The sequence below is a fragment of the Peromyscus leucopus genome, chromosome 20, assembly GCF_004664715.2.
Source record: "Peromyscus leucopus breed LL Stock chromosome 20, UCI_PerLeu_2.1, whole genome shotgun sequence".
Classification (NCBI taxonomy): Eukaryota; Metazoa; Chordata; class Mammalia; order Rodentia; family Cricetidae; genus Peromyscus; species Peromyscus leucopus.
This window is the reverse complement of record NC_051080.1, coordinates 39645786-39670208: the sequence shown is the minus strand read 5'-3', so window position 1 is coordinate 39670208 and position 24423 is coordinate 39645786. Positions and strand designations below refer to the sequence as shown.

The 24423-nt window shown below is 51.7% G+C and overlaps 2 protein-coding genes across 7 annotated transcripts in view; one reads left to right on the top strand and one right to left on the bottom strand.

Annotated features, from left to right (window-relative positions):
- The window catches only part of Tcf20 (transcription factor 20), a 197506-nt gene that overhangs the window by 76084 nt on the left and 96999 nt on the right, over window positions 1-24423 (top strand). For 3 of the 6 annotated variants that reach the window (XM_037197711.1, XM_037197710.1, XM_028861074.2), the window contains exon 1: window positions 20970-21275. The exons of 2 other annotated variants lie outside the window; for them this stretch is intronic. The gene's annotated coding sequence lies outside the window, so the exon portion shown is untranslated. Of the gene's footprint in view, window positions 1-9039; window positions 9061-20969; window positions 21276-24423 lie in introns of those variants that run through there. One more of the 6 variants, XM_028861072.2, reaches the window with a different exon arrangement.
- Window positions 15075-22485, bottom strand: LOC119086316 (translation initiation factor IF-2-like). The gene is made up of 3 exons (XM_037197291.1): window positions 22467-22485; window positions 21516-21945; window positions 15075-15600 (listed from the first exon to the last, which is right to left on the bottom strand). The coding sequence occupies exons 1-3, from the start codon at window positions 22483-22485 to the stop codon at window positions 15444-15446; spliced, it is 606 nt and encodes a 201-aa protein (XP_037053186.1). The 3' UTR covers window positions 15075-15443.

Sequence of the window (24423 nt, the reverse complement as noted above, 5' to 3'; positions counted from 1 at the left end):
TCCAGGACTACTTATCTCAGCTAGTCTGCCCTCTGGACCTTACGGAAGTACTAAGATGGGCGTTTGTCATTTTTGCAACCTGCTATACACTGTTCTGCTGGTGGGGACTGTGCTTTAAATGTAGGACAGAACCACATTTCTTCCTTCCTTTTTTCTCTTATTTCTTGTTTCGCTTTCCATTATGTCATTTGTATGCTTCCCTTCCTTATCGTTTACGAACGCGCGCCCATGAATTTCAACCAAAGAATCGCACCTTTCTTCTGTTGTTAAGGATAAGTTGGGTTCCCTGCTGTCCCCCTGGCGATACACATTTCAAGTAGCCATCCCTCGCACGACTGTAATGACATAACTACTGCCCCTGGGGATTGTGTACTTTGTGTGAATTGCTCTATGCTAATAGCCATATTCGCTGCTATGAGGGCAGTCTAGTAGTCACTACTCTCACTCTGGTTCCTCTGCTTTTCATGTCAGGCTTGCAGGATACAAACTGATAATGTCATCTCCTTAGAACAATGTAATGGACTCGCGTTTGCGCAACATTCTAAGTGGCCCACGAGAAGATCAGGTTGCGTGCATCCAGCTATTTCTGTCTTCAGCCGGGCCTTTGATCATGTTGTGTGATCTAACGAGGCGACTCTCGTTATTTCGTGTGTGCCTGCAAGTGTCTGCTGTTTCCTATTGCAAGGGGACTCTGCCCCTAGCTCCTTTCTTACCTTGCTTTTCAAGTTCCTCATCTCTTCGTCTGTCATGACAAGACTACTTGCAGATGGATGCTCCCCCCCATTGCCCCTTCAGTGCAACCGCCTCCACTCTAGCGCTGGCTGTACCGATTGACCTCGCGCATGCATTCTTGTGCTTACTTTAACAGCTTCTGGCACATAGTTTTACCTCTCAGTTCACATGGCCAGATTTACACCATAGGTTTCAGAAGTCGCATCTCTTTTTCATTCTAGATCTGGATATCCAGTGGACTTGCAACGGCGATGAACTCAGCCTTCATATATCTCCTGGACCTTCTCTGGAAAGCATATCGGTGCGTTGCTTTGGGGACTGTTGGCCCTCCGGCAGTTCTTTATTGATTATAAGCACAACTTGCTTAACTGCGTTGTGTCCCGTTCGCTTTGCAATGGTGCTGTTCCTCTGCTCAGTCGCACGCTGACTTATTAGCTGCCTAGTTAACTCTACTGTGGCTGCTCGGAACGACGCTTTTTCACTGTACTGCACTGCATGTATTCGGCTATATAGCCATCAATTGGATGTTCTCGCAGTGTACGGACTGCCCATGGAGAAGGATGACATTGCATCCTCCTGTCATGGTCGAGATTGCCTTTTATCTCTTATAAAGAGTATCGGATGATCAGTTTATGGCATGTCAGATTGCCAATGCTGCTCAAATCGATTTCTGTTTTCATTGCATTTTCATTGTGGAATCTCAGCCAGTTTTGCCTATTATTTCTTTAATGAGAGCAGAGACCTGTCGTGTTCTCCCTCCACTAAGATGCAGATGTAGACAACTCCAGTTTGTATACTACTTGATGTCATGAAATAGTCTGCAATTGTCTCTGTTCTCATTTCCCATACTACTAGTGCGTTCACCAGTCTCTCCTTGAAAGCCCTTTCGGACTCTGATCCTTGGCACATTGCGTTTGTAACGTGACACTCCTCCAGTCTCACGTTCTTGGTCATGGCTTTCTCATGCAAATTTACTTTCTCACGCCTATTTTACATGGTCTAATTCATCATGGCAAGGTCGTTTTTAACATTAGCATGACCGTGCTCAAGAATTTTTGAGATTAATTATTCTATTGGATCCAGTGTGCCTCCGCACTACAGTGAGGGAGGCACCTCATATGGACTAATAATTAGATTCTTCTTAAGGTCTTGTCATAGCATGTTCGATAGCTGATGGTGGAGCGAGGCCATATCTGTGTTAGCGCCCTCTTGTTTCGAGGACGGGCAAATGGGAAATTGTAGTGAGTCAGATGTTCACAAGAACTTCGTCAACATAAGAAGAGGAACTTGTGATTCTATATAGTATTGCAAGTTGCAATCGTTGAAGATAGAAATCTTGACGCTGATGTTGTGGATCTCTGAGATCTGTCTTGTCTTGATATCCAGTCCAATCGTTACATCATCTGACATATTAGCTGTCCTCTAGGTCCTATTGTGATAAAACACTGCATACTTCCTCGGGGAAGTACTGCATTATTGAGCCTTTTTTCTCTCTAATGAGACACCAATGCATGTCCTCTTCGAGTCAGTTTGGCGTCAGGAGTGTCAGTGCTATTGCCAGGGTTCACTGTATTATAGCGTAGTTTGGAATGACTAGGAGGCGCATCGATATGGCTTTTAGGTTAGGTTATACAATCCTAGTTTCGATACTACTTGAGCTACTAAGCAGTTCCTCGAGTGATGTCTCCACTCGTATGCAGAGAGTTTGTCATACCAGCTGGCGTCAGTGACTCTAGCCGTCACTCATAGCAGCACTTCGTTCTGGTACTTGCGTATTTACTGTTGGCCTAGCCTGTATTTCCTGTTCCTTAGGGCCACATGCCACGTTGGCTCCAGCACGTTTGCTTCAGTTACTCTCTCTCTTCATGTCCTCACTCCTGGCATCTTTCGAGTTACACTAGGAGCATTGATGCTAAGCAGACATAGCAAGTCTATGCCCTTGGCACAAATCCTGGCTACTCATCCTGTCCAACCTGTCCCCTCCAGTGTTCTTGTAATCTAACTGCTTGCTTGAGTATACATCTGCAAAATTGTAGTCTTCCTCTGTCACCAGACGTGTCGTTCATATAATTCAACAGGCAGCTGAAACGCTTTATCCCTACTTTGTTACTGTAGGTGTGCTTCTGTGGACGACTCCGGTTGCTGCAATCTCGTCATGCTCTCTCCCCGAGGATTTTAGTCTTGCTCTCTGGTCTGGCCGCATTTGCCTCAAGAGCTAGTTGCTTGTGTTGTGATCAGCAGTGGTCTGACACTCTCATAGAGTCATACTACTGACTGATGTCGCTCTTCGCGTGTGGAACGAGCTGCAGCTACGCTTGTGATCTGCACGTTTTCTTGTCCATCGAGAGTGCATAGAAGGTGTCGACTACATGATGTACCGATAGCCTCAAGGCGGGTCACCCGATCTATATATTGTTGGCACGCTTCCTCATTCGACTCTCATGCTGAGGATAGCCCATTCGCACATATCTCTCTGGCTAGTTTAGTTACCTTGACTTCTCCCCACACGTTTTAGAGTGCCATTTATCTCCTGTCTCTCTTGCCCTCATCACTTTGCGGTCTTCGCATCTGGTCCCCGTGGACCGTGTTGTCTGGCCTTTTCCTTTCCATAATCGACCCGCGCCTCCTGTGTTTCCCCCCTGCCACGGCCCCCTCCTGCACTCACAGCACATTACCAGCAGCACAGGGGGCGCATGCGTGCGGCGGGAGTGAGCCGGCTGTGGAGAATTAATATTCCTGGAACATCGCCCCGGCCGCCTGCACACGCCGAGGAGAATATTACGGCGATTAGCGGTGGGAGTTCGGCCTGCACGCAATATCTGGATGGAGAATTCGGTGTGATTAATCTGGCGCTAAGTAGCAGCCTCCGGGGTCCGCGGGGCTCTGGCATGTTTGGAATGGGAAAAAAGCTCTGGAGCGCAGAGATTCTTTGGGGGGCTTTTTAGGGGTCTGCCAGGGTAGCAGCTGTGCCCGGGGAAGGCTGCAGGCTCCTGATGGCCCTGGGTGAGCAGAACACCCCTTGTTTGTGGCTCTTGGCAGGCTGCCAGCCCACAGAAGCGTGCCATTCAAATTTGCAGCCCACTGACACCCCAGCCTTTCTCTTACTATTACGTTCTGGGTCACAAATCCTGGGTTGCAGCTTTCCTGCACACTTTAGGTCACCCTCTCTGACTTCCATGTCCTCATCTGCAAAATGGGGGTGCATGCTTTCTTTTAAGAACTCTTCTTTTCACATTTTATGAAGGAGGAAACTGGCAGTGAGCATTTTTTTTAGGAGTGGTGTTATACTGTCCAGATGTTGGGGATCATGGTTAATAACACTACAGAGAACTGGACTGTAGCATCCATCCATTCTTCTTCAGGCAATGACAGATCTGTTGCAGGAACCTTGGAAGAGAGTACTGATTATCTTATAGATGGTGATCTATGGCCTCATCTGTAAAATGGGTATAAAGTAATTGCCTCCCTGAAATGGAGGCCCAAGTAAGGACATTTGATTCCTATTGTACCAGCTTCATTCTGGGCAGTTTTACAGCCTAACCTTGGACACTGGTGGGGGCAGGATTGAAGCTGGAGGGGTGAGGGTCAGGAGAAAGTTGGCTGGCCTCAGTGAGTGCTTAGGCTGGAAGAGACTTGATATTTTTCTCCGGTGTTCACTTTAGAGGTGAGGAAAGCAGAGATGAAATGTTTGTTCAAGGTTAAGCCAGCTCTTTGGTGTTGAGGATCACAACCTTTGGAGCCAGCCAGACCTGACAAGTCTTCCTTTCTCTGAGCCTCGGTTTCTTGACTTGCAAAAAGGGGTAGTCATGCCAGCCTTTTGGGATGGAACAGCCTTTTGGGTCTGGATCAGAGTAGGTGCTCAGCTCTTAGGAAGAAAGGTCTGGGAACTCCAAAACCCAGTGTATACAGTTGGCCCACTTCCTCTTTCCTAGGGAACTACTTGCCAAAAGCTCTCGTGGTAGCAGAACCCAGATGTTACGTCTTTTCATTCAGTTGCTTTAAGCCCCTTGGACTGAACGTTTCCAAATCTGTTTTGTTGTTGTTGTTAGACTGCAGACCTCCAAACAACTCATCATTCTGTCCAGAAGTGGATACTGGATCAATTGTCTTCATTCTCCTTTTCCCTTGCAAGCAATGTAATGGCCTTTGAAAGGGGGTTGGTTTGTGGTTTCCCAGCAGTAGAGTGGTCTGTGGTCTTGAGCAGCTAAATTTGAAGTCAGGCTTTTCAGGACTGATTTTAGTGAGCTCTAAAGCAGCTGGGTACAATGGCGCTGCATTCATGTTGACATCTCGGTGTCTGGAACAGCAGGAGCTCAAATAAGCACTGCTTGAATGCATGCATGCATGTGTGATCTGATGGCTGGGTGCATGCATGTGTGATGTGATGGAAGGGTGTATACATATCAAATGGGATGGATGGGTGCACACCTGTGATGGTTTGGACAGGTGCAGGCATGCATGCATGCATGATGGGATAGATGAGATAGATTAGGTGCATACATGGAGGATAGGTGCATGCATGAATGATGAGTTGGATTGGTGCATGCATGCATGATGGAATGGATGGGTGCACATGTGCAATGGGTGGATGAGTATATGGATGCCTGATGGGATAGGTTCATGCATGGAGGATGGGTGCATGCATGCATGATGGTTTAGACTGGTGCATGCATGCATTATTGGAGTGATGGATGTGCACATACGGGATGGGATAGATGGGTGTGTGGATGGATGCATTAATGGAATAGTTACATGAATAGAGGGTGGGGTGGATGGGTACATGTATGCAGGATGGGTGTGTGCATACAGCATGAAATGGATGCACATTCTGATAAGTAATAGAGTGCATTGGTTAAAAACACTTAACTCTGGAATTACCTTCGAGTAGAATTCTGGCTCTGTTCTTTATTAACTGAGTTGGGCTAATGTAGTTCAGTGATTTGGGCCTCAACCTGCTCATCTGTAAAATGGTTGGACAAGATGATTCTAGCATCGCTCTCAACTCAGTTGTTTCTTTGATGTTGGCCTTGATCATCAACAGGATGCCCAGGATGGGAGCTTGGTGCTTTCCAAATCTTCCAGTTCAGCTACCATATTTCCCCAAATCCAAAGCTCCAAAATGAATGAGGTTGGGTTTGTCCACCCAGGTGTGTCTGGGAGCTGCCACCTTAGAAATGAACTTTGTCTTTTGGATTGGGTTTCCCCACCATGCCCATGCATTTGCTCCCACCTCCCTTTCCTGGACAGGATATCCTGACTCAGTTTACTCGCTCTCCTCCAGGAAGCCTTTCCTGGTGCCTGTTCCATTACTTTCCATTCTGAGTCCCTTCTCTGTGTTTCTGCTTTTGCTTGTGACCTCATGTCACTCATGCTGGCTCAAGGAGTTCTTGATTGCACACATGTTCATGCTTTGGAGGACTCCAGGGTCTGCGCATCTGTTGCATTTCTACTCAGTGCTCGCCATGTGTCTGTAGACATTTTGTGTGTGTTTCTCGTCAGAAACCAGAGTCTCAGGAAAGTAGAGGGCTGCCCTGCTTCAAGAGAGGAGAAGCAAGGTATGGTAGAGTTTTGTGGAAGCCCAGTCTGTGTCCCTCTGATGTCACACCCTTCCCACGGCCCCTTTGCAGAGGTACCTTGTGGGCCCTGATCAGATAAATCCGTGAAGGCAGCTAACCTTGATCTGGCTCCAGCTAAGAGTCTGGAGCCTTCTGAACGGTTTGCTTCCCTTATCTCACACCATCTCACAACCGTAAAAAGGAAGTTCTAATCTTCCTCCCATTTTGCAGGTGGAACCTGTGTGGCTCAGAGAAATTACGTAACTTGCCTTAGATCTCACAGGAAGGAAATAGAAAAAGCCAAGGTTTAAAGCCAGATAGTCTAATGTAGGTACCCGCCAAATTGAATTAGAATTCTCCAATCCTTGATTTCAGCTGCCCTTGCCTAGGTTCCTCAGTGTCTGTCTGCTTTCTTTCTTTCTTTCTTTCTTTCTTTCTTTCTTTCTTTCTTTCTTTCTTTCTTTCTTTCTTTCTTTCTTTCTTTCTTTCTTTCCTTCCTTCCTTCCTTCCTTCCTTCCTTCCTTCCTTCCTTCTTTCTTTCTTTCTTTCTTTCTTTCTATCTATCTTCTTTCTTCTTTCATTTTTGAGACAGGATATCACTATATAGCCTTGGCTGGTCTGGAACTTCATATGTAGACTAAAACTCACAGAGATCCACCTGCTTCTGTCTCTAGAATGCTGGGATTAAAGATGTGGGCCACCATGCCTGGCCAGTGTGTATTTCTTAAGTGTCCACTGTTTGTAGGCACTCTCGACAGTGACCAGAGGACAAAACCAACCTGTGCCCTTGGCTGAATTCGAAGCCCCATTGAGGTAGAAGAGGCAGCTGAATGGGCAGAGAGGGTCAGCCCTGAGACCCTCGGGTCGACACTGCTGTTACTGTTCACATAGGATGAAATGGATTCAGAGGAGCCAGATGGCTTCTCTGTGGTCACAGCGAGTTGGGGGTACTAAGATAGGAACCTGAGCAGTGTGCCTCAAAGCCCCTGTCCGACCACTAAGTCTTGCTGCCTTCCAGGATGCAGTTCAAGAAAACATGGAGAAGCAGCATCCAAGTCCGTCTTGGGGTGGGGCTTCCCTGTGGAAGTGATATCTAAGTCAAGATCCTTGGGTAACGAAGGAGCGCTGGCAGCGGGGAGAGGGGGTGTGCCAGGCACAGAAAACAGCAAGTGCCAAGGGCCAGAGGCAGAGATCCTAATCAATAACCGTGTTCTAGGTTTCTGTGCTGGCACTTACAAATACATCGTTTCTGAGTGACCAGTTTATCTGGAAGTTTACTGAATGTCTGCTGTGGATTCTCTCTCAGACACTCTCGCATGCCCTTGGTACGAAAAGCATGGTGGCCACACTAGTTCCAGGACTTGGGAAATGTCAGGAGGGGTGGAAGTACTTTATAGAGGGTAAGGAGAAAATAATGGAGCTTGGGGCCTGGCACATAGCAGGCTCTCACCAAGCCCGGAGGAAGCTGGGATGCATGTGTGTGCTGAGACTAATGCAGCAGGTAGCCCAGATGCCGTGCGGCACAGGGTAGGGTACTGTTTGGGAGTTAGTGCATTGGGCCTGCAGGGTTTCATTGGGACCACTGCCAAAAGGGAGCAGTAGACATATGGACGGGGGAGGCCTCCACTCGCTACGCCTAAGCAGGTTTGGTTCAACGTGCCTGTGGTTCCCTGTACCTGGGGCTAGACCCTGGGGCTACTTTCTGGGCCTTGGTTTCCCTTTCTGAATACGAAGACGGGTACTTACCTCTCAGGTATTGTCATGGGGTTAAATAGAGGGACGGAGGGACTGTGAAGTCCCCAGTACCAGGCCTGTCCATGGCAGGGGCTTCCTCTCTCAGAGCCAGCACCCCTGCTTAGACACTGAGGGGCAGAGCTGCGGTTCCAGAACAGACTTCCTTTTGCTGCTACCCCTGCTCTGACCTGCCACTGAAGCCACCGTGTGTGTGTGTGTGTGTGTGTGTGTGTGTGTGTGTGTGTGTGTGGTGGTCTAGGTATGCCCCTCCCCCACCCCCATGGCCTTGCCCAGCTGCTCTCCAGCCGCTGGCTGTGCCAGCCTTATCTCCTTAGTAACTCCTGGCTCCAAGTATGGCCATCTTCCTGCTGTGCAGCCTCAGGAAGGCTCATCCCCCTCTGAGCTCACTAGGTATAATGGAGTCCTCTTTGGCCTTTGTGATCACTATCCAAGGTGCAAGTGCCAGTTCCCAGCACACAGTAGGCATGCTGTGAGTGGGCACACTTGCCTTTTTACCCCTTGCTCTAAGCTTTATTTCCTCACTTGCAGGGGACCATCCACTCTGGGGCCAATTATAAATAGGCACATAATCACCCCTATCTAGAGAGATAAAACGTATTCTTTAGAGATGAGCCACACGCCCCTCCCCTTAATCCCCCCCCCCACGTTGGCACGCGCTCTCCGCAGTTGAGGGCGATGGAGGGATCTGGTACTCCTCTCCCTCCTCCATCCACCCATTCCTCCTCCCTGCTGCTCCTCCATCTCCACCCTGCAGAGGTGTGATCCGGCAGGGGCCGTGATGTCAGAGGCTCAGCTGATGTCACCGCCCCGGCCCTGTGACTTCACTTGCTTGCTTGGGCAGGAGGAGCTGTGAAGAGGCTGAGACTGAGAAGAGAAACTGCCCCCTTTCCTTTTTCTTCCCCGTTTCTCGCTTTCCCTTCCTCCCTGCCTCCGCGGGGGGTTGTTTTCCTGCCGGCCTGCGTGCTGTGGGCTGTCAGGGGGTCTGGGGCAAGTGCCAGGGGAGGATGCAGCTGCAAAGGTAACGGCGTGCGCGGGGCCTCTCCCACGGTCGCGAAAGTTTGCTCTGGCGTGTGAGGCGTGCCGGCTGGGCGCCGCGCCGCGCCGGCCCCAGGTTCCCCGGGGGCGTGCAGGGGCCAGCGGGCCAGGGACGGGCCAGGGCAGGGGCCTCCTGGGCGGCCTTCACTGCCTTGTCCCCATCAAAGGCCGCAGCTGCTCGAGTGGCGGCTGCAGCTTTGAAACTGCCATAAAGAGCGATGGAGGGAGGGGAGCGCGGGGGATGCTCAGAGCAGTGCCCAGGAGGGCGGCCGCGAGAGGAGGGGTGGCCGGGGGCTGCTGGCCGAGTGCAGCCGCAGCAGCAGGGGCGTGAAGGGCAAGGCCCCGGGTCAGGGTCTCAGGGGCCAGATCCTTGTTACTGTCCCTGTCCCCTCTGGTCCAGCCGCCCTCTGTGGCCGGGACCCCAGCAGTGAGGCGCAGAAGCTTTAGGAGGAGGCAGGGGCTGGCTCCCCCCCCCCCCCATTATTTCCTGACATATTCTTTTAGCTCCAGCATGCCATTTGTCAGTGGTAATGCGGGACAAAGGAGGGGGCAGTGGGTGGTCTGCTGCGAGTTGGGCGATGGGCACAGAGCACAGGCCGAAGAGAAACGCCAACAATTAGGAAGCAGATCCAGAGCTTCGCTCATTCAGTCTGTCGAGGGAGCCGTCATTTTGTGTTAGCGTGTGTGTCTGAGGTGGGAGGAGGCAGAGAGGGGAGAATGACAGGAGAAGGATTATGACATTGTGTTGTCTCTGTTTGTGGTAAATGCAAATTTGGCTCCAGCGGTTTCCTGGGAAAAGCAGAGGCAAGTGACCCAGGCCAAGGCCTTGGCCCAGACCCACCAAGGGAGCAGGTGGGCGGTGGTTTGGGATTTTATTTGTTCCTCCCTTTTTTTCTGTCTGGCGTGTGCTTCTTCCGTTTATTTTACAGTGAAGAGCTGGAGATAGACAGGCTGGCATGGCGGGAGAAGTCCCCCCTTCCCTGGTTTTCCAGTACCTCCTCCTTCTGTAGGAGGCTCAGGCACCTCTCCGGCCTCCAAGTGTTTGCCCCAGGTCATTAGCTTTCCTTTTGGGTCCCCTGTCCCAGGCCAGGGTCACACTTTGTTCCTCCCTTAGCCTGGGGGGCCTGAGATCTCTGAAGGCTGCTTCTGCCCACAGCTGCTTTCAGAAAGTGACCGGAGACAGCCTTGGACCAAGACTGTGGTGGACTGTGACCCCTCCATGCCCACCCCCTGGCTGCAGCGCTGCCCTGGCCTGCCAGCTGGCGTATGTTGTCAAGATGTCCTAGGACCTTGATTCTTCCACTAGGCCTGGGGGGTAGGGAGTGTGAGCCTTCTCTAGGCCGGGAGGCAGGCACAGCTCAAGGTTGTGGGCTGCCACAGGGTTCACAGGTACAGTGACGTGGACACACGGGATCACTCTGATTGGAGCATGCTCTTAGAGAATGCATGGAGTGGGTTCTGCAAGGGCTAGGCTGTGCTCAGGTTCCACCGGGGGAGAGTTCTGGGCTGAGACTATGCTAAGAATCCTTTATCGTGGGGTCAGGGACAGGGCACCAGAGGCTCAGCTTGTCACATTCTGAACCTCCCGCTGTGGCTCACCTTCTAAAGCACTTTCCTCTAGAGTGGCTCCCACCCTGGACCTTCCTACTTCCTTTTTACCTGGTTAAGTCCTCTGGGCTCAGTTTCTCCTCCAGGGCTTGGGTCCTGTTCCCTCTTACAGCTCTGACCACACTGGGTGGCCTGTCTCAGTCCTCTGGGTGCAGAGCCTGGGGACTTTTAGGGTGCACCTACCCACAGCAGGTCATGGAGACTTGTGCCTGGAGCTCAAAGTAGCAGAGTAATGGAGAGATCCCTAATGAAGTAGGGCCACCAAGATGCAACAGTTATTTCCCAATCCTGTCCTGGACAGTTTGATAGGCCGAGTTCTTTTGGCCAAGCCGCCCAAAGGAGAATTTTCCCAATGGGGCTTGATATGCCAGGATTGCAGCCTTGGTTATGAGGGAAGACACTGACTGTAAGCTGGGGTAACAGGGGCTGGATGCAGAACTGCTGCCATATTGCGCAGCCTTAGGCTAGGGGCTTGGGCACCCTGATGGCCTGCAGCGTTCTGGTGTTCTGTGGAACTGTGTGTCACAAGGAAAAGGAAAGGGGGTGTGGATGGGCTCTCCTCTAAGCTGTGGTGTTAGGTCCATTCCAGGCTGTAGGCTCTAGAGCAATCTGGCCAGGGATGCTAAGAGCACAGGGCTGGCCCCTGGTCCCTGCTAGCCCTCTTTACCTTGCTTCGATCCACAGATGGCCTGCCCCTCCCCAGGCACCCCCACTGGACTGAGCCAGGCTGGAGCAGTACCCTCCCTGGCCCTTTGTTACTTTAACACAAGCTGGAGCTGTGTGACCTTGAGCAAGCCTCAGAGCTGCAGCTTTGAAAGGCAGTGGCCTGGGAGCAGTGATCTCTTTCTGTAGACTTGTTACAGGGATTAAGAACATGGTAGGTACAGAACAGGTGTTCAGCTAGGTATCAGAAACCTGGGGGGCAAGATAAAACAATAAAAACAAAGCCCAAATGGACAAAGCCTCCCTTTGGACCTTGTTAGTCTCAACAGGGCAATCAAGAGAGGCTTCACAGGGAAGGTGGCTTCTGAAGATTCTGAAGGGTGAGTAGGAGTCTGCCAGGCTAAGGCAGAAGAGAACATACCTGGTAAAGGGAGGGAAGGGAGCAGAGCTTCCACAGGGCGAGAGGCACCTGGTTCTTTCACAGTGGGAGCAGGGCAAGCTGGCCCTGTTGGCAGACTGGGCAGGTCCCCCATGAATGTATCATTGAGGCTCACCCTCACATATGTGCATGTTTTAGACCACTCTCCAGAATCTTGCCAGCTTCTGTCAGGTCAGGCCTATCAGGCTGCCTTGGGGTGTGGGGATTTGTGGATGGCTCCACTTGGATTTAAAGACCGGTGTGCATTTCCTTACTTTCCGCTCTTCTTCTTCTGCCCATTGAATGGGTTAAACCCAGGGCCTCTGTGCTGCCTTCCCGGGCCAGACAGTCCACAGCCTGGGCTGGAGGCAACACTGCTGAGGGAAATGATTCGGAGAATTTGGAGCATCTCCAGGCTGGACCCTGGGGTAACCTGAAGTTCCCACAAAGGCTGGGTTGCTTGTTCCCAGCCCTAGGTTTTACCAAAATGGCGGCACAGAAAGGAGACCAGAGACTAAGGCCCGTCTGCTTGGATTTAGTCTCTGTATCATTCAGACAGGCCACCTGACTTGAGTCTTGGTGTCCTGGGGTAGTAGTGACACCCATGTCACAGGGCTGGGATGAAGGGTACAGGACCTAGTTCTCTCAGACAACCAGCTTAGGGAGCCAGGCTCTCCAGGGTAGGGGGAACTTGCTAACTGTTAGCTTGAAGAGAACACAAGCCAGAGTAAAGACTCAGCACCTGGATATCTATGTATCAATTGCATAATCCCTCTGAATGTCAGTTTCCCTAGCTGTGAAATGGGAGTGGTTATCATGCTGGGTGATAACAGCACTCACCGTAAGCTGGGCGGGCACTGCCTGACTGCCGAAATTAATTGTCTTTCCTTGCCCTGAGCTCTGTTAGGGCAAGGCGGAGGTATAGGGAGCCCAGAGCAGAAAGTGCAGGGAAAAAGCTCTAGAGACTTGGCATTTTCTCGATGAGGCTGGCCAGTGTCCCTGGTTACTGTGGACGAGATCAGAGGGAAGTAGACTGTTAGAGCGTGAGGCCTGGAGATCAGCAAGGGCCCACCCACTACTGCAAATGAGCCATTGGTTGGACATGTGGCAGAGCCACTGAGAGACTGAGGGGCCTTGAGCATGGGACGCCACCATCCTGAACCTCAACTTCCCTTTCTGTGGAGGAGAACTAAGGCCTGCTTCGGTTTCCTGCTTCTCTGAAGGGCCCTGATTTTCCTGTTGCTGGTTTTCTCGGATGGTTTCCATGTAGGCTGTGCCTTGGGCAGTATCGTCTGCCCACTGGTTTTTCCAGAAAGGATGTTTTTCCCTTCTCATTCTGCAGTCAGCCTGCAGGTGGGCCACCTCTGCCTGGCTTGGCTACTGCTGCTCCCCACTAAGCACTGTACCTAGACTAGGGGAGGGGCCCAAGGGCCGAGCCAGGGAGCCGCATCCAGGAGGCCCAGGGCTACCCAGCACCTGGGCAATACCACGTGTGAGTATTATCCAGGTACAGGTGCTATGGGGTTTGGGAGCTGGCCACCCACCGCTGGCCCAGGGAGGTGACACACTGCCATGGAGCATCCCAGAGATCATGAGCAGAACCCCCTCCTGCCAGCACTCGGCTCCACCGCCTCTGTGCTGGGTAGTTGTGGCTCCTTACTTCCCCAGAACAGCCCGCTCATGAAGTTGCACGTGAGGCAGCCCTCTGTAGTGAGCAGTAATAGTCTCCCTGGGATGAAGAAGCCGAGGGCTCTGGAGTGTGGGGACTTCGTTGAAGGTTCTTATACCCATGTGCTACCAAAAGAGAGGAGAGACAGATTATAATGCTGTGGGTCCAGAGAGCACTGACAGGAGGTTCAGGAGACACAGAACCTGGGATGAGGTTGCTACCGCAAGTCTGCTATCGCTTGCTGCAGGGATATGCTGACATCGGGTGTGTGGGAAGAAGGGGTGCCTCACAAAACGGTGGCTTTTCAGGAACACTCGTTCCCTCTGCCCAAGGTGCACATTTACACACACAGGGTTGCTTAAGCGTACTACAAGGGTTCAAATCCTGACTCAGCCACTCGCTAGCTTGCGACCTTTGTGTCTACCCATCATGGGAACCGGTGTTGGACCTGGCTCACAGCACTGTCGTGAGAACGCTGTGGGTTAGCGCAGGCAATACACGCAGCATGGAGGCTAGTCCATGTGAAAGCTGCAGGCATAGTTTCCTTTGTTATTTCAAGTCAGCTCAGCTGCCTCTGTTCGCTCAGTGTTGACGGAGTACCCGCAACATGCCTCGGCTAAGCGGCCAGCCTTGGAAGCCTGGGAGCTGAGCGTGCAGTTCTGATGCAGCAGGGTAGAGCTTCTGAGAACTGGTGTGCTGGCTCCCACTGCTGGTGTGACTGACATCCTGATGAAATATGTCAGTTGGAAACAGTTGTGAAAGAAATGTCTGCGAAGTCTAGGAGCCCTACAGGAGGACCACAGGGAGTCTGAACCTAGGTCAGTCTGGTCTCGACTTCCCAGGGAGTCCTCCTTTCCAGGGCCTCAGTTTCCTCATCTGATACCTCATCTTAGGGGTTGACTCTGAGGGATTCCTTATGTGGACTGTGTGTTGTAAGCAGCTGTGACATCTTTCATTTTTGTTTATGGTCCTTTACCTGATGACCACGGGTAGATCCTGTGCAGTCCCCATGCTGACACTAGGCATGGCCATCAACGCAGGCTCTGCTCTCTAGGGCTTCTGGAGTTCTGGCCTCGTTGAAACCTTTGGACTCTGTAACATGCAGAGAATGAGGAAGACCCCTCAGGCAGCCTCATCCCTACAGGGGGTATGTGGTCACCTAGGTCCATGCAACAGAGGTTTCTGGACAGTTCCTTGTTCTGGGCACTGGGTCAGCGAATGGGGATGAAACTAGACGACCAGAAGTCAATATTGCCCTTGAGCTCAGCCAAGGAGAAAGGATGGGAAAGATTACCTCCAAAGATCAGAGACAGGGATGGAAATGCTTAAACAGGGCTTCGGCTTCTAAGAAGAGGCTCAGCCACAGGGCAGCTGTAAAGGTGGATTAGAGGTGAGCACTAGCCAGTGCCTTCTGCTAAGAATCCGTGACTCCTCCCTCCTTTTACCTTGGGGGTCCCAAAGCCTGTGACCTGCACGTTCCTGCAGCTGCACTGCCACTTTCTCCTGTGACTTGCATGGTACTGCCTCCTTCCCCTTTTTGCTCTCTTTGCTTCCTCTTGCCTCAGGGCCTTTGCCCAAGCAGCATCTCTCCCTGGAACTCATCCAGCCTCAACATGAAGAAGCCATGGGACCACAAACATCGTGACAACAAGGACCCTTTATTCAGTGCTCGGCAGATGATACAGACTCTATCAGTGTTGAGTGAATGAATGAATGAATGAACAGTTAAGGTGGAGCTTGTGAAGGAGGCAGCATTTGACTCAGACCCCAGAAAGCAAGGTGTAATTTCAGTCTCTTCGAAGCAAGAGGAGCAGGCGCCTCTGCCTCTGGGAATAGGCCAGCACAGGACAGGGACACAACTGGTTTGGTTTGGCAGAGACAATGAAGCGAGGGAGTGGAGGTTGGCAATGTGAGCTAAGCCAGGAGAGGGCCTTGTATCCAGGAGAGTGGGCCTTCAGAAGCCACCCGGCAGTCCGCCACTGCACACGGTCAGGCCAGGGAAAAGCGCTCACGGGCTGCGGTTAGTTGGCGGTGGGGATGGAGGTGGCTCACGCAAAGGAGGCTGGCTGGCGTCAAGGACTGACTGTGAGTTGGAGAACTCACGGCTCCGACTGCTGTCTGTTCCCAAGGCATTCCACATGTGCTCTGGCAGCTGTCCTCGAGAGCTATCAGGGAGGGAGAAGCAGGGCAGCAGTGAGGCTTCTTACACAATGTCTCTTTTTCTGGAAGACAATTGGCTTGGTGGCAGGGCAGCCATTCCCAAGTCACAGGAAGGGGAACATCAGCGTCTCCATTTCTGAGCCATCCTGGTTGAGAAGGGAGCACCTAGCTCTGCACCCCTACACCTGGATCCTAGTACAACACGGTGAGACCAGCCCAGGGTGGAATATGAGCAGGAACATTGCTGCCATTATGTGCCGTGCCAAAGCCCTGGGGTCCTCTTACGAGGCAGCCACTGTGGAGTTTGAGGGGAAGGACTTGAGGGCAGCCTCTGGGTCTACCACTTAGTAGCTGAGCACCTTTGGGCATCTTTCTAGTGACTTTGGGCCTCTCTATCAATGAACGGGCTGCTGCTCTGGCCTTGAAGGCTGAGGTCACACATATAGTAGCTGACACAGACAGTCACAAGCCCCAGAAACAGTGTGCCTCAGGAAGCAGTGGCCGTTATCATGGCTGCATTTTTCTCCTCCGTTTGCATTCTTAGCAGGAAACTTGGGTTTCAGGCTTAAAAATGAAGAGCATGTCAACAAAACAGGATGGAACAAAGTCTTTTCCCAGCATGCCTCAGCATGTGGCACTGCCTTCCTGTGGCGCCCAGACAATGATGTGGCTAAAAGTCTTGAGCTTTCAAGCAGAAATAATCCCGATGGAGAGGAACCTCCCATTGTTACCGCATGATGAAGCGATGATGCAGGGGCTTGGCAGCCCCACTCGCCTGGGTCGGTGTTTTAGCTCAGACCGGCCTAACTGCTGCTGTGCCTCGGTTTCCTTACCTGCACAAGGAAGAACACTACCCACTTCCTATGTTTGCTGTGGGGATTCAGTGAGCTGGTGCTTAGAATGTGCCTCTGCTAGTACTACAGTCAGATCCTTCATCTTTAACTCACTCTGAGTGACTTAGTGAAGCTCTCGAGCCAGAGGGCTGGCTACCAGTCCCAGAGCTGCTTTCTGCCGGCTGCCGGACTTGGAAGTAGTCACTCGCCTTTCTGTGTGCTTATTTTCCTCCCAGGATGGTGAAGGTGGTGATTGGTGCCCCACAGGCTTGTAGTGAGGAGTGCGGAACATCAGCCGGGGAAGGGACCCCATTCCCAGGAGGCAGGAGGAACACTGGCTGGCTCCCCAGGGCCCAAATCCCAATTCATAGATAAAGAAGTTGAAACTCCAAGCCATTAGGTATTTGCTGAAGAGTACACGCTGGTGAGACCAGACCGGTCCCCATTTTGGTGACCTGGGTTGGTATTGCCATGCTAGTGGGTGCCCAGGAAGAGTCCAGCCCACAGGTCCAGTGAATTTCAAGCCGGGTGCAAAGCTAATGTCTCGTGGCACCTGCTTTCAGGGTCCTCTTTGTTCAGGAAAACGAATGCTCCTAGGCATGAGTTCCCCAGACTGTCTCCAGGGCCTCAGCATAACCCTGGGGACGACGCTGCTGCTGAGTCCTTTGTACTCTGTGCTGTCTTTCTCCGGTCACCTGGAGACTGGACCCACCGGCCCCTCCTTCTAGTCGTCACTGAGCACTCGGAAGCTGGAAGGTTAGAAGTACAGTCTCTGGGGGCCTGGGACCTAGGGCTCTGCCTCTTTCAAGCTGAATGACTTAGGACAAGTTCCTGAAATTCCCCTACGTCTCAGCGGCAGCATTTGTAAAGGGGGGTATGGCATCATTATCAACCTCATCAGGTTGTTTCAAACATTAGTTAGGGTGATAAAAGGAAGGCTGCCCAGTACCTGGTATTCTCTGGGCTGTCTTATAATAATTGATATGTAGTTTTTGTGGACATGTTGCCTTTTTTTGCATAGGGTGCCAGACACCAAAGGGAGGTGGTGGAAATGTCCAGTAACAAATACAGACATGCGAACAGCCCGTTGGGACCAGTGGGAACCATGACTTTGATCTTGGAGGCAGAGGGAGGGGCAAGCTGGTGAGCAGAGGATGCTATGAGACTGTAACAGACATGTTGAACCCTTCACCAGACACAAGGCCCTGCAGGGTCCCCACCTAGTCTCATCGCTTTCTACTGCTCTGGGCAGAGGTCTCTCGTGCACAGCATTGGCAGTAGTACCTTCCGCCTACAGTTTTGGTCATCCCTACCCCCAGCTTTATAGTCTTTCACCTTGCCTGAGAAAGAACTGTTCATGGCTGAGAGCCTCAAAGACCGCAGGCGCTTCTGTGAGGGTATGCCCAAAGCAAGCCGTGCCTGCGCGCCTGCGCATGGGCAGTGTCTCCAGCCTCTGCCTGCGGAAGTTACCTGACAGGTACCTGATGTTGGCAGTTTCCCCCTTCTGTAACCACAGGCTGTGAGCTACCTCCTGGAAGTCTAGAGGTGAAGCCGCAGGCTTATGAGCAAGGATTCCAGGCTTCCCTCTTGGTGTGTTAGAATTGCTAGCAGGTGGGCCCTCCGAAGAGGAAGGAGAGAGAGTAGGGGCCTGTTGATGGGTAAAGGGAAGGGCTGTCTGAGTGCTCAAGAAAGTCAGCCAGTGCTGGGAAGGACACTAGCCTGCAGCTGAAGGCAGACACCCTGGCTCAGCTCTCACAAGTCACCGATCTGCCGAGCAGGGCCAGTCTCCTCAATCAATCCATGCTGACAGATGGTAGCGGAATCAGTGACCTAGAGGCAGAAGGCTCCATTTGTAATCCCAGAGTGGCCCAGGTTCCTGGAGGAGGGATGAGGAGTTTGTAATAAAAGGAGTGACACGGGTTTCCAAAAGCCATCTCTGAGCCAGAGGAGGCGAGGAAGGATTAATTTTGCCTCTGGAATTGATACACAGTGATTCTGTTCAATAAGTATTTTGAAGTGGACTGGGTTAGGAGAGATGGGGAAAGAGGAACAGTTCATTTCCTCTGCTTTCCTTAAAAGACCACAAGGTAGAGAAGGAAAAACCAAGGTGGATACATTGGAGATGAAGGATACAAAAGGTTGGGGCAAGCTGGGTAGTGCTGTCAGGGCTGTGATCCCAGCACTCCAGAGGCTGAGGCAGGGGGACAATCATGACTTGAGGCCAGTCTGGGCTACATAGTGATACTCTGTCTTAAAATAACTCCCCCTATGGGGTTTTGAGTTGTAGGACTTTGGGCAGTAGATGAATTTATCTGAGCTTCATCTGCTCAGTCGCCGTAGTAGCCTCAAATGTACAGTGGTTCTCTTATTTCAGCCTCCTGACTGCTGGGAACACAGGGGTGCACCACCCTGCCTTGCAGTGTAGATAGATTGACCTGTGTCTGGTACTGCAAGAATTCTTTATGCAGCCATCTTTAGGTCCCCACAGTACCTGTAAGCGAGGGAACATTGGGGCTCCGGTCTGGCACTCAGGTGAAATGACCTATCCTCCACGGCCACACACGGCACAGGAGTACTAATATCTATCTGCTGGTCGTGATTCCAGTGAACGTTTTCTCTCCATGTGATACCGCAAAGGAACATGGTAGGTCACCAGGGACTAAACGGGCCCCGGTAGACCTGGCTATGGAAAGGGGCAAGTTTCCATGTAGTGGTCACCTGCACAGTATTCTGTTAGGGGCTGCAAAAGTAGGGAGGAGGTCACCTTAGGAAAGGAGGCAGGAACTGGGCGCAGCATCTCTTTGCATTCTTTTTCTAGTGAGAGCTGTTCTATTTTGTTCCTGCTCCCCTGTCCCCTTGAGACAAAGTGAAACCTAGGAAGAAGAGAGCATGGTGGCAGGAGTGTGAGGAAATGGGTGCCCCTTTTCTTCATGCATTGCTCAAGAAGCTGGGGGTGCCCTCAACATCTAGTCTCCAAGACACATATTTATAGTCTCCAGTGTTTTTGTACAGAAAACTTTGGGTCTGTTGAGAGTTCCTCCCACCTTTCTGCAGTCCTGATATGAGCTGAAGCCAGCCTTTGGTCTCTTAAAAGCTTTAGTGCCTGAGAATTTGAAAATGAAACTCACAGTTAGAACAATGGGAACAGCCAGAGGGCAGGGCCTGGCGGTCTATTCAGCTCTGCTCCGGAAGGGCTTGGCACTTTGCCTGGCTTGCAAGAGAGGTGTGGGGGAACGAAATCCCCAGGAATAGTCCCGACCTGCATCCAAATCATCCCCCACTTGGTGAGATGGGACAGAAGCCAGGAGAAATCATTGCTTTTACCACATTCTCCTGCCAGGGGCCCCAGAACCACTCAGGCCCTGCCTGGGATCCCCAGACCCTCTGTGGGTGGCCTGAGCCAAGTGAAAGCATTAACTGCTCTGGCTAGGTCGAATGAAAGGTGAAAGGTAAACGTCAGGCCGCGGAGAGCTGCAGACCCCAGACATAGGAAATCTGGTCTCCAGACCACAACTGATTCCTGTCAGCCTCCATCTTATAAACCCAAAGCACGTTTGGGATCCCAGTTTACTCTTAGCTTGGGTTGCTTTAGGAGAGGAAGCCACATACCTCTCCCCGCCCCCCAACATTAGAGTCAGTAGTTTTAGGGGCACTTTATCCAAAGTCTCCTCCTTCCTCTTGGAAGGTCCCAAGTGGAAGAGGTCTCTGGTTTGCCAGAAGCTGAATGTAAATACTTCCAAACTCATCCTGTCCTTACTGACTTCCCTTTGCATAATGGAGTGAGCACATGGTACTATCATCTATGAGACGGTGGTTCTACATGAGATTTTCTTGAGGAAAAAGAGACATTTAGCCCTTTGCTCTGTAAACATCAGGGGTACAAGGGAAGGCTGGTCAGGGCCTGAGGCATGGCCCTGGAAATCTCTCAACTGTAGTCCTGGTCCCGCCATCCAGGGGTGCAGAATCTCAGTGCCACTGCCCACGACTGGCATGGAAGTCTCTATTTTAAATGTGAGGTAGGCTGGCTTCCTTCCTTTTATAATGGAGGACACTGAGTCTCAGATAAGTTGTTCATTTAGGGTCACCCACTAGGCACCGTGGGCAGAGCCGGCAAGGCCAGTCTGGTGTGACCCGCCAGGGCCCGGGGGCCGTTAGCAAAGCAGGACTTATTTGCCATGGGCTTCTCCGCCTGCCCAAGGCGCGACTCCGGCTTTAGAGGCTCAGGGAGAAGTCTAGAAACCCCAGTGGAAGGTTCTGTGCCACCAACTCCCCAGAAAGTTGTCTTGAGGGTCCCCGACAAGGAAGCCGCAAGCGCAGGGCTGGGGGGGTAGCGCTGGGCGCTTGGCCCCCCGACCGCCCGCCCGGCGGGGTCTCCGCGCTGCGCCTCCCGACGCTGCCGCACGCGGGTGGGCACGCGCGCCGCCCCGCCCCCGGCCCCGCCCCCGCCGCGCGCCCCGCCCCGCCGCGCGCCCTCCCGCCCGCCCGCGCGCCGGGGCCCGGAGCCGCCTCATTGGCTGCGCGCCGTCACCTGACGCTCTGTTATTTCCTGTGTGTTGGGAGAATGGAGAGAAAAAACCCGGAGCCGAGCCGCCTGCGGCCCCTGCGAGGCGGCCACGGCCTCCGCCGGGGGAGCCCTCCCTGAGGCGCGCCGGAGCGGGAGTAATCGAGCGAGCGCGCGGGCCGGAGCGAGCCTCTAGGGGCCGCGGCCCCGGCCCGCCCCGCCGTCGGCCTGGGCGTCCGAGCTGGAGGCGGTGGAGGCGCCCCCACCCCCACCCCGCGCCGCGCCGCCGCCCCCTCCCCTCCCAGCGCCGGCGGAGGCTGAGGGACGGGCCGGGGGGCTCCTGCAGGTAACCGCCGCCCGGCCTGAGGAAAGGGACGGCCCGAGGAGCCGGGACCGGGCCGCGCTGCGCGCCCTGGCGGCTGGGAGCACAGGTCGTGGCCCGGCCCGCCCTGCGAGTGCTGAGCCTCGGGAGTCGCCGAGGGGGCTGAGGGGACCAGCGTGGGCTGCTGAGGGGGGGGTCAACGGCCCGGCCCGGGCGTCCAGGCTGGAAGGGGGCCCGGAGTGCTCGGGCTGCGGGCGGAGATACCTGCTCGTCGCGGCCTGGGGTGCAGAGGGGTCCGCGCTCCTGGCAGCCCCGCGGGGACCGGCGTTGCTGACCTCTTGGCTGCGGGCTGGAGGCGAGGCAGGCGCGGTGGAGGGCCGGGCTTGGAGCGGGCCGGGGAGGGGCCGCGCCAGCACCTGAGGCCATGTGGATGCGGCTGCCTGTCGCCTGCAGGCGGCCCGGGGCCCGGGGCAGGTACCCGGCGGCGGGGCGCGAGCTCGGGGCGCAGGATGCACTTCCTGTGTGGGGCGCTCTCCCCTCCCCCGCCGCGGTGAGCAAGGCAGGGCGTGGGGTCCCGCCGAGTCTGCGGAGGAGCTCTTTATCGGGGGGCTAGGGGTGTGGGAAGGCGACTCTGGGTCTCCCTTCCCGATTTTCTCGGGAAAGTGGTGGTTTAGAGGAGAGTTGGCTATCCGGCCTGCGGCGGGAGGTGGAATGTCTTGAGTGCCCCGAGATGGGAGTGGAATTTAGTGTTGGGGCGAGTGTTGCTGAGGCTTTCTCCACGGTTTGTGGGTGCGGGCACCAGCGTTGCTTGCCTGTCTGTATCAGACCCCTTTGGGGTCGAATCAGAATTAGGGATTCCTCCCCTCTGCGTTCCCCCAGAGATTAGGTGACTCTGGTAAGTGCTGTAAAATGGATGGAATTTTTGAGCTATTATCTAACAGGCTGATCTTTGAATGATAATTGGACCCTTATGCTAACAGCCTTAGTGAAGAGTTTTATAAAACGCTTTACACGGAGTAGCCTTGGCGGCTGGGGAAACTACTAAATTCCAGTCTAGGAGGCCAGGAATGCACTTCCAGCTTGGCCACCAAATAAACTGTAGCCCTGGGCAAGTTCCCTACCCTCTCAGTGCCTCAATTACACTTCTGTTAAAGACTTCCTTGCAGGCCAGACATTTCGAAGGTTTGTTTGAGTTTGGCTTGGTGGTTCTCCCACTCCCGTTTCGTGCTCTCATTTTGACCATAGCAACTTTTCTGGGGGAAAAAAAAAAAAAAAAAGCAAGATGTGACTTACTGGATTGGAAAAGTAACTTGGTCCGGGTAGTTTTCCCTCAAATCTCCACTGCTTTAATGTGCTTCTGAAGAGAAAATGCACACTATTAATAGCAGTCTAGCCTATGTTGAGTGAATATTATTATATTCTTTCTTTGTGGAAGAGTTTTCAGAAAAAAGATTTTGGGCACTAGCTACTTGGGAAATGTGAATAAGATGATTGGGTCTGTTTTTATTGGAAGTCCTTTTCATGTTGGGAAGGGATGCTATTTCAAGTTCTTTTAAGCACTTGGCTAACTTGATATTTCAATTTCCGTCTTCAGTAGGGACGTAGAAGAATTTCATGATGTGAGGTAGTAGGCTAGTAGAATTAACATCCACCTCAGGATGCAGTAGTTATTTATTTGCATCCCCTGTTTATTCCTTAATGGTAGCGGGATGCTTCCTGGCAGATGCTGAAGAACCCCAGTTAGTTTCACTGATTTTTCTGTGTGTGAGGGCCGTGGGCCGTATGTTTTTTGCATGGTAAATTCTTCTAGACCAGCTTCAGATTTTGCTCTTGTTTGTCCTAGACTTTTAGTATTGTAATATTTGAAAGACATATTCTTAATATGGTGTCCTGTGCCTCTTAAAATTTAATTAATTTATTTTTGCAACTTAGTCCTGACTGAACTTTCAGTGATCCTTCTGCTTCCAGATTTTGTTCACCTGGGATTATATAGGTGTATGCACCACACCCAGTTTACTGTGTCTTTCTTAGATCACCTTTTTATTTTGTCTGCACAGTTTAAAAATGGTCTTAGCATAGATGGGGGAATGGGCTCATAATGTCAATCTTGTATATGTGTTAATAGAGGTTTTCTTTCTTGTATATTAACATCAAGCCTATCACATAAGGAGATACTTACATGACTACACAGATGAATTATTTGAAAATTTTGAAAATAAACAATTCTGTTAGGGTTTGAATTATGACCTTGTGTTCAATGTATGATTTGTAAAAGTTCTAGCTACTCAGATTGGAAGCACCTATCACACTCAAGTGTATATTAATTATGCCTGTTTTATAGCTTATGAAGAAAAATTACTATAAAACTTTAGCGAAGTGATTTGTGCGTGCGTGCGTCTGTGTTTATGTCTGTGTGTGTGAAAGAGAAGACCTTTACACACTGGTAAGATATTAGGAGATTTTCCTTTTTGGTGTTAAAATATTTTAGCAGAATACTTTTTCTTGACTATGAAAATGAAGTGGTATAGAGTGGAATGGTCACATCTACTTTGACCAAGAAGTTAGAACTGGGATTTTATTAAGTTTTACTTTCTCTTAGAGATAGGAAAGGATTGCATTAAAAACAAAATCTTTAAACTCTGGCCGAGGAATTTTAAACTGTCTTAATGTCTACCCAGTAGACCTGAGAGTTGTTTATCATTCCTTTTCCTTAGAGTACGTAGAGCTAGTGAGAGGTGGGGCTTGAGTATAACTAACTGAACTGCTTGAGGTGCACATCAGATAGTGGTAGGTGTGGCCCTAAAAATCTGTTATCTTCCTGCTGTCATTCCACCTTATTGGCTCTGACACACACACACACACACACACACACACACACACACAAAAAAAAAAAAAAAAAAAACTATGCTGAATATGAAATCTGGACTAGGGTGAAATACAGGAAAGTGTATTTTGTGACCCTTAAAATTTTCTGAACTTTTCAGTTTGCCCATGCTTGACCAACATTGCTGGTATGCCTAAGAGTTAATCTGTAAGAGGTTTCTCTTTCATACCTAGTTCTGCCATTCTCTCTTGAGCTGGTGGAAACATCAGCTGAAAAAAATACAAAACTTAAAAGGTTGTCTTTCTTGTCTGTGTACTGGTTTGAGGTGTACAGGAATCAAGTGAGACT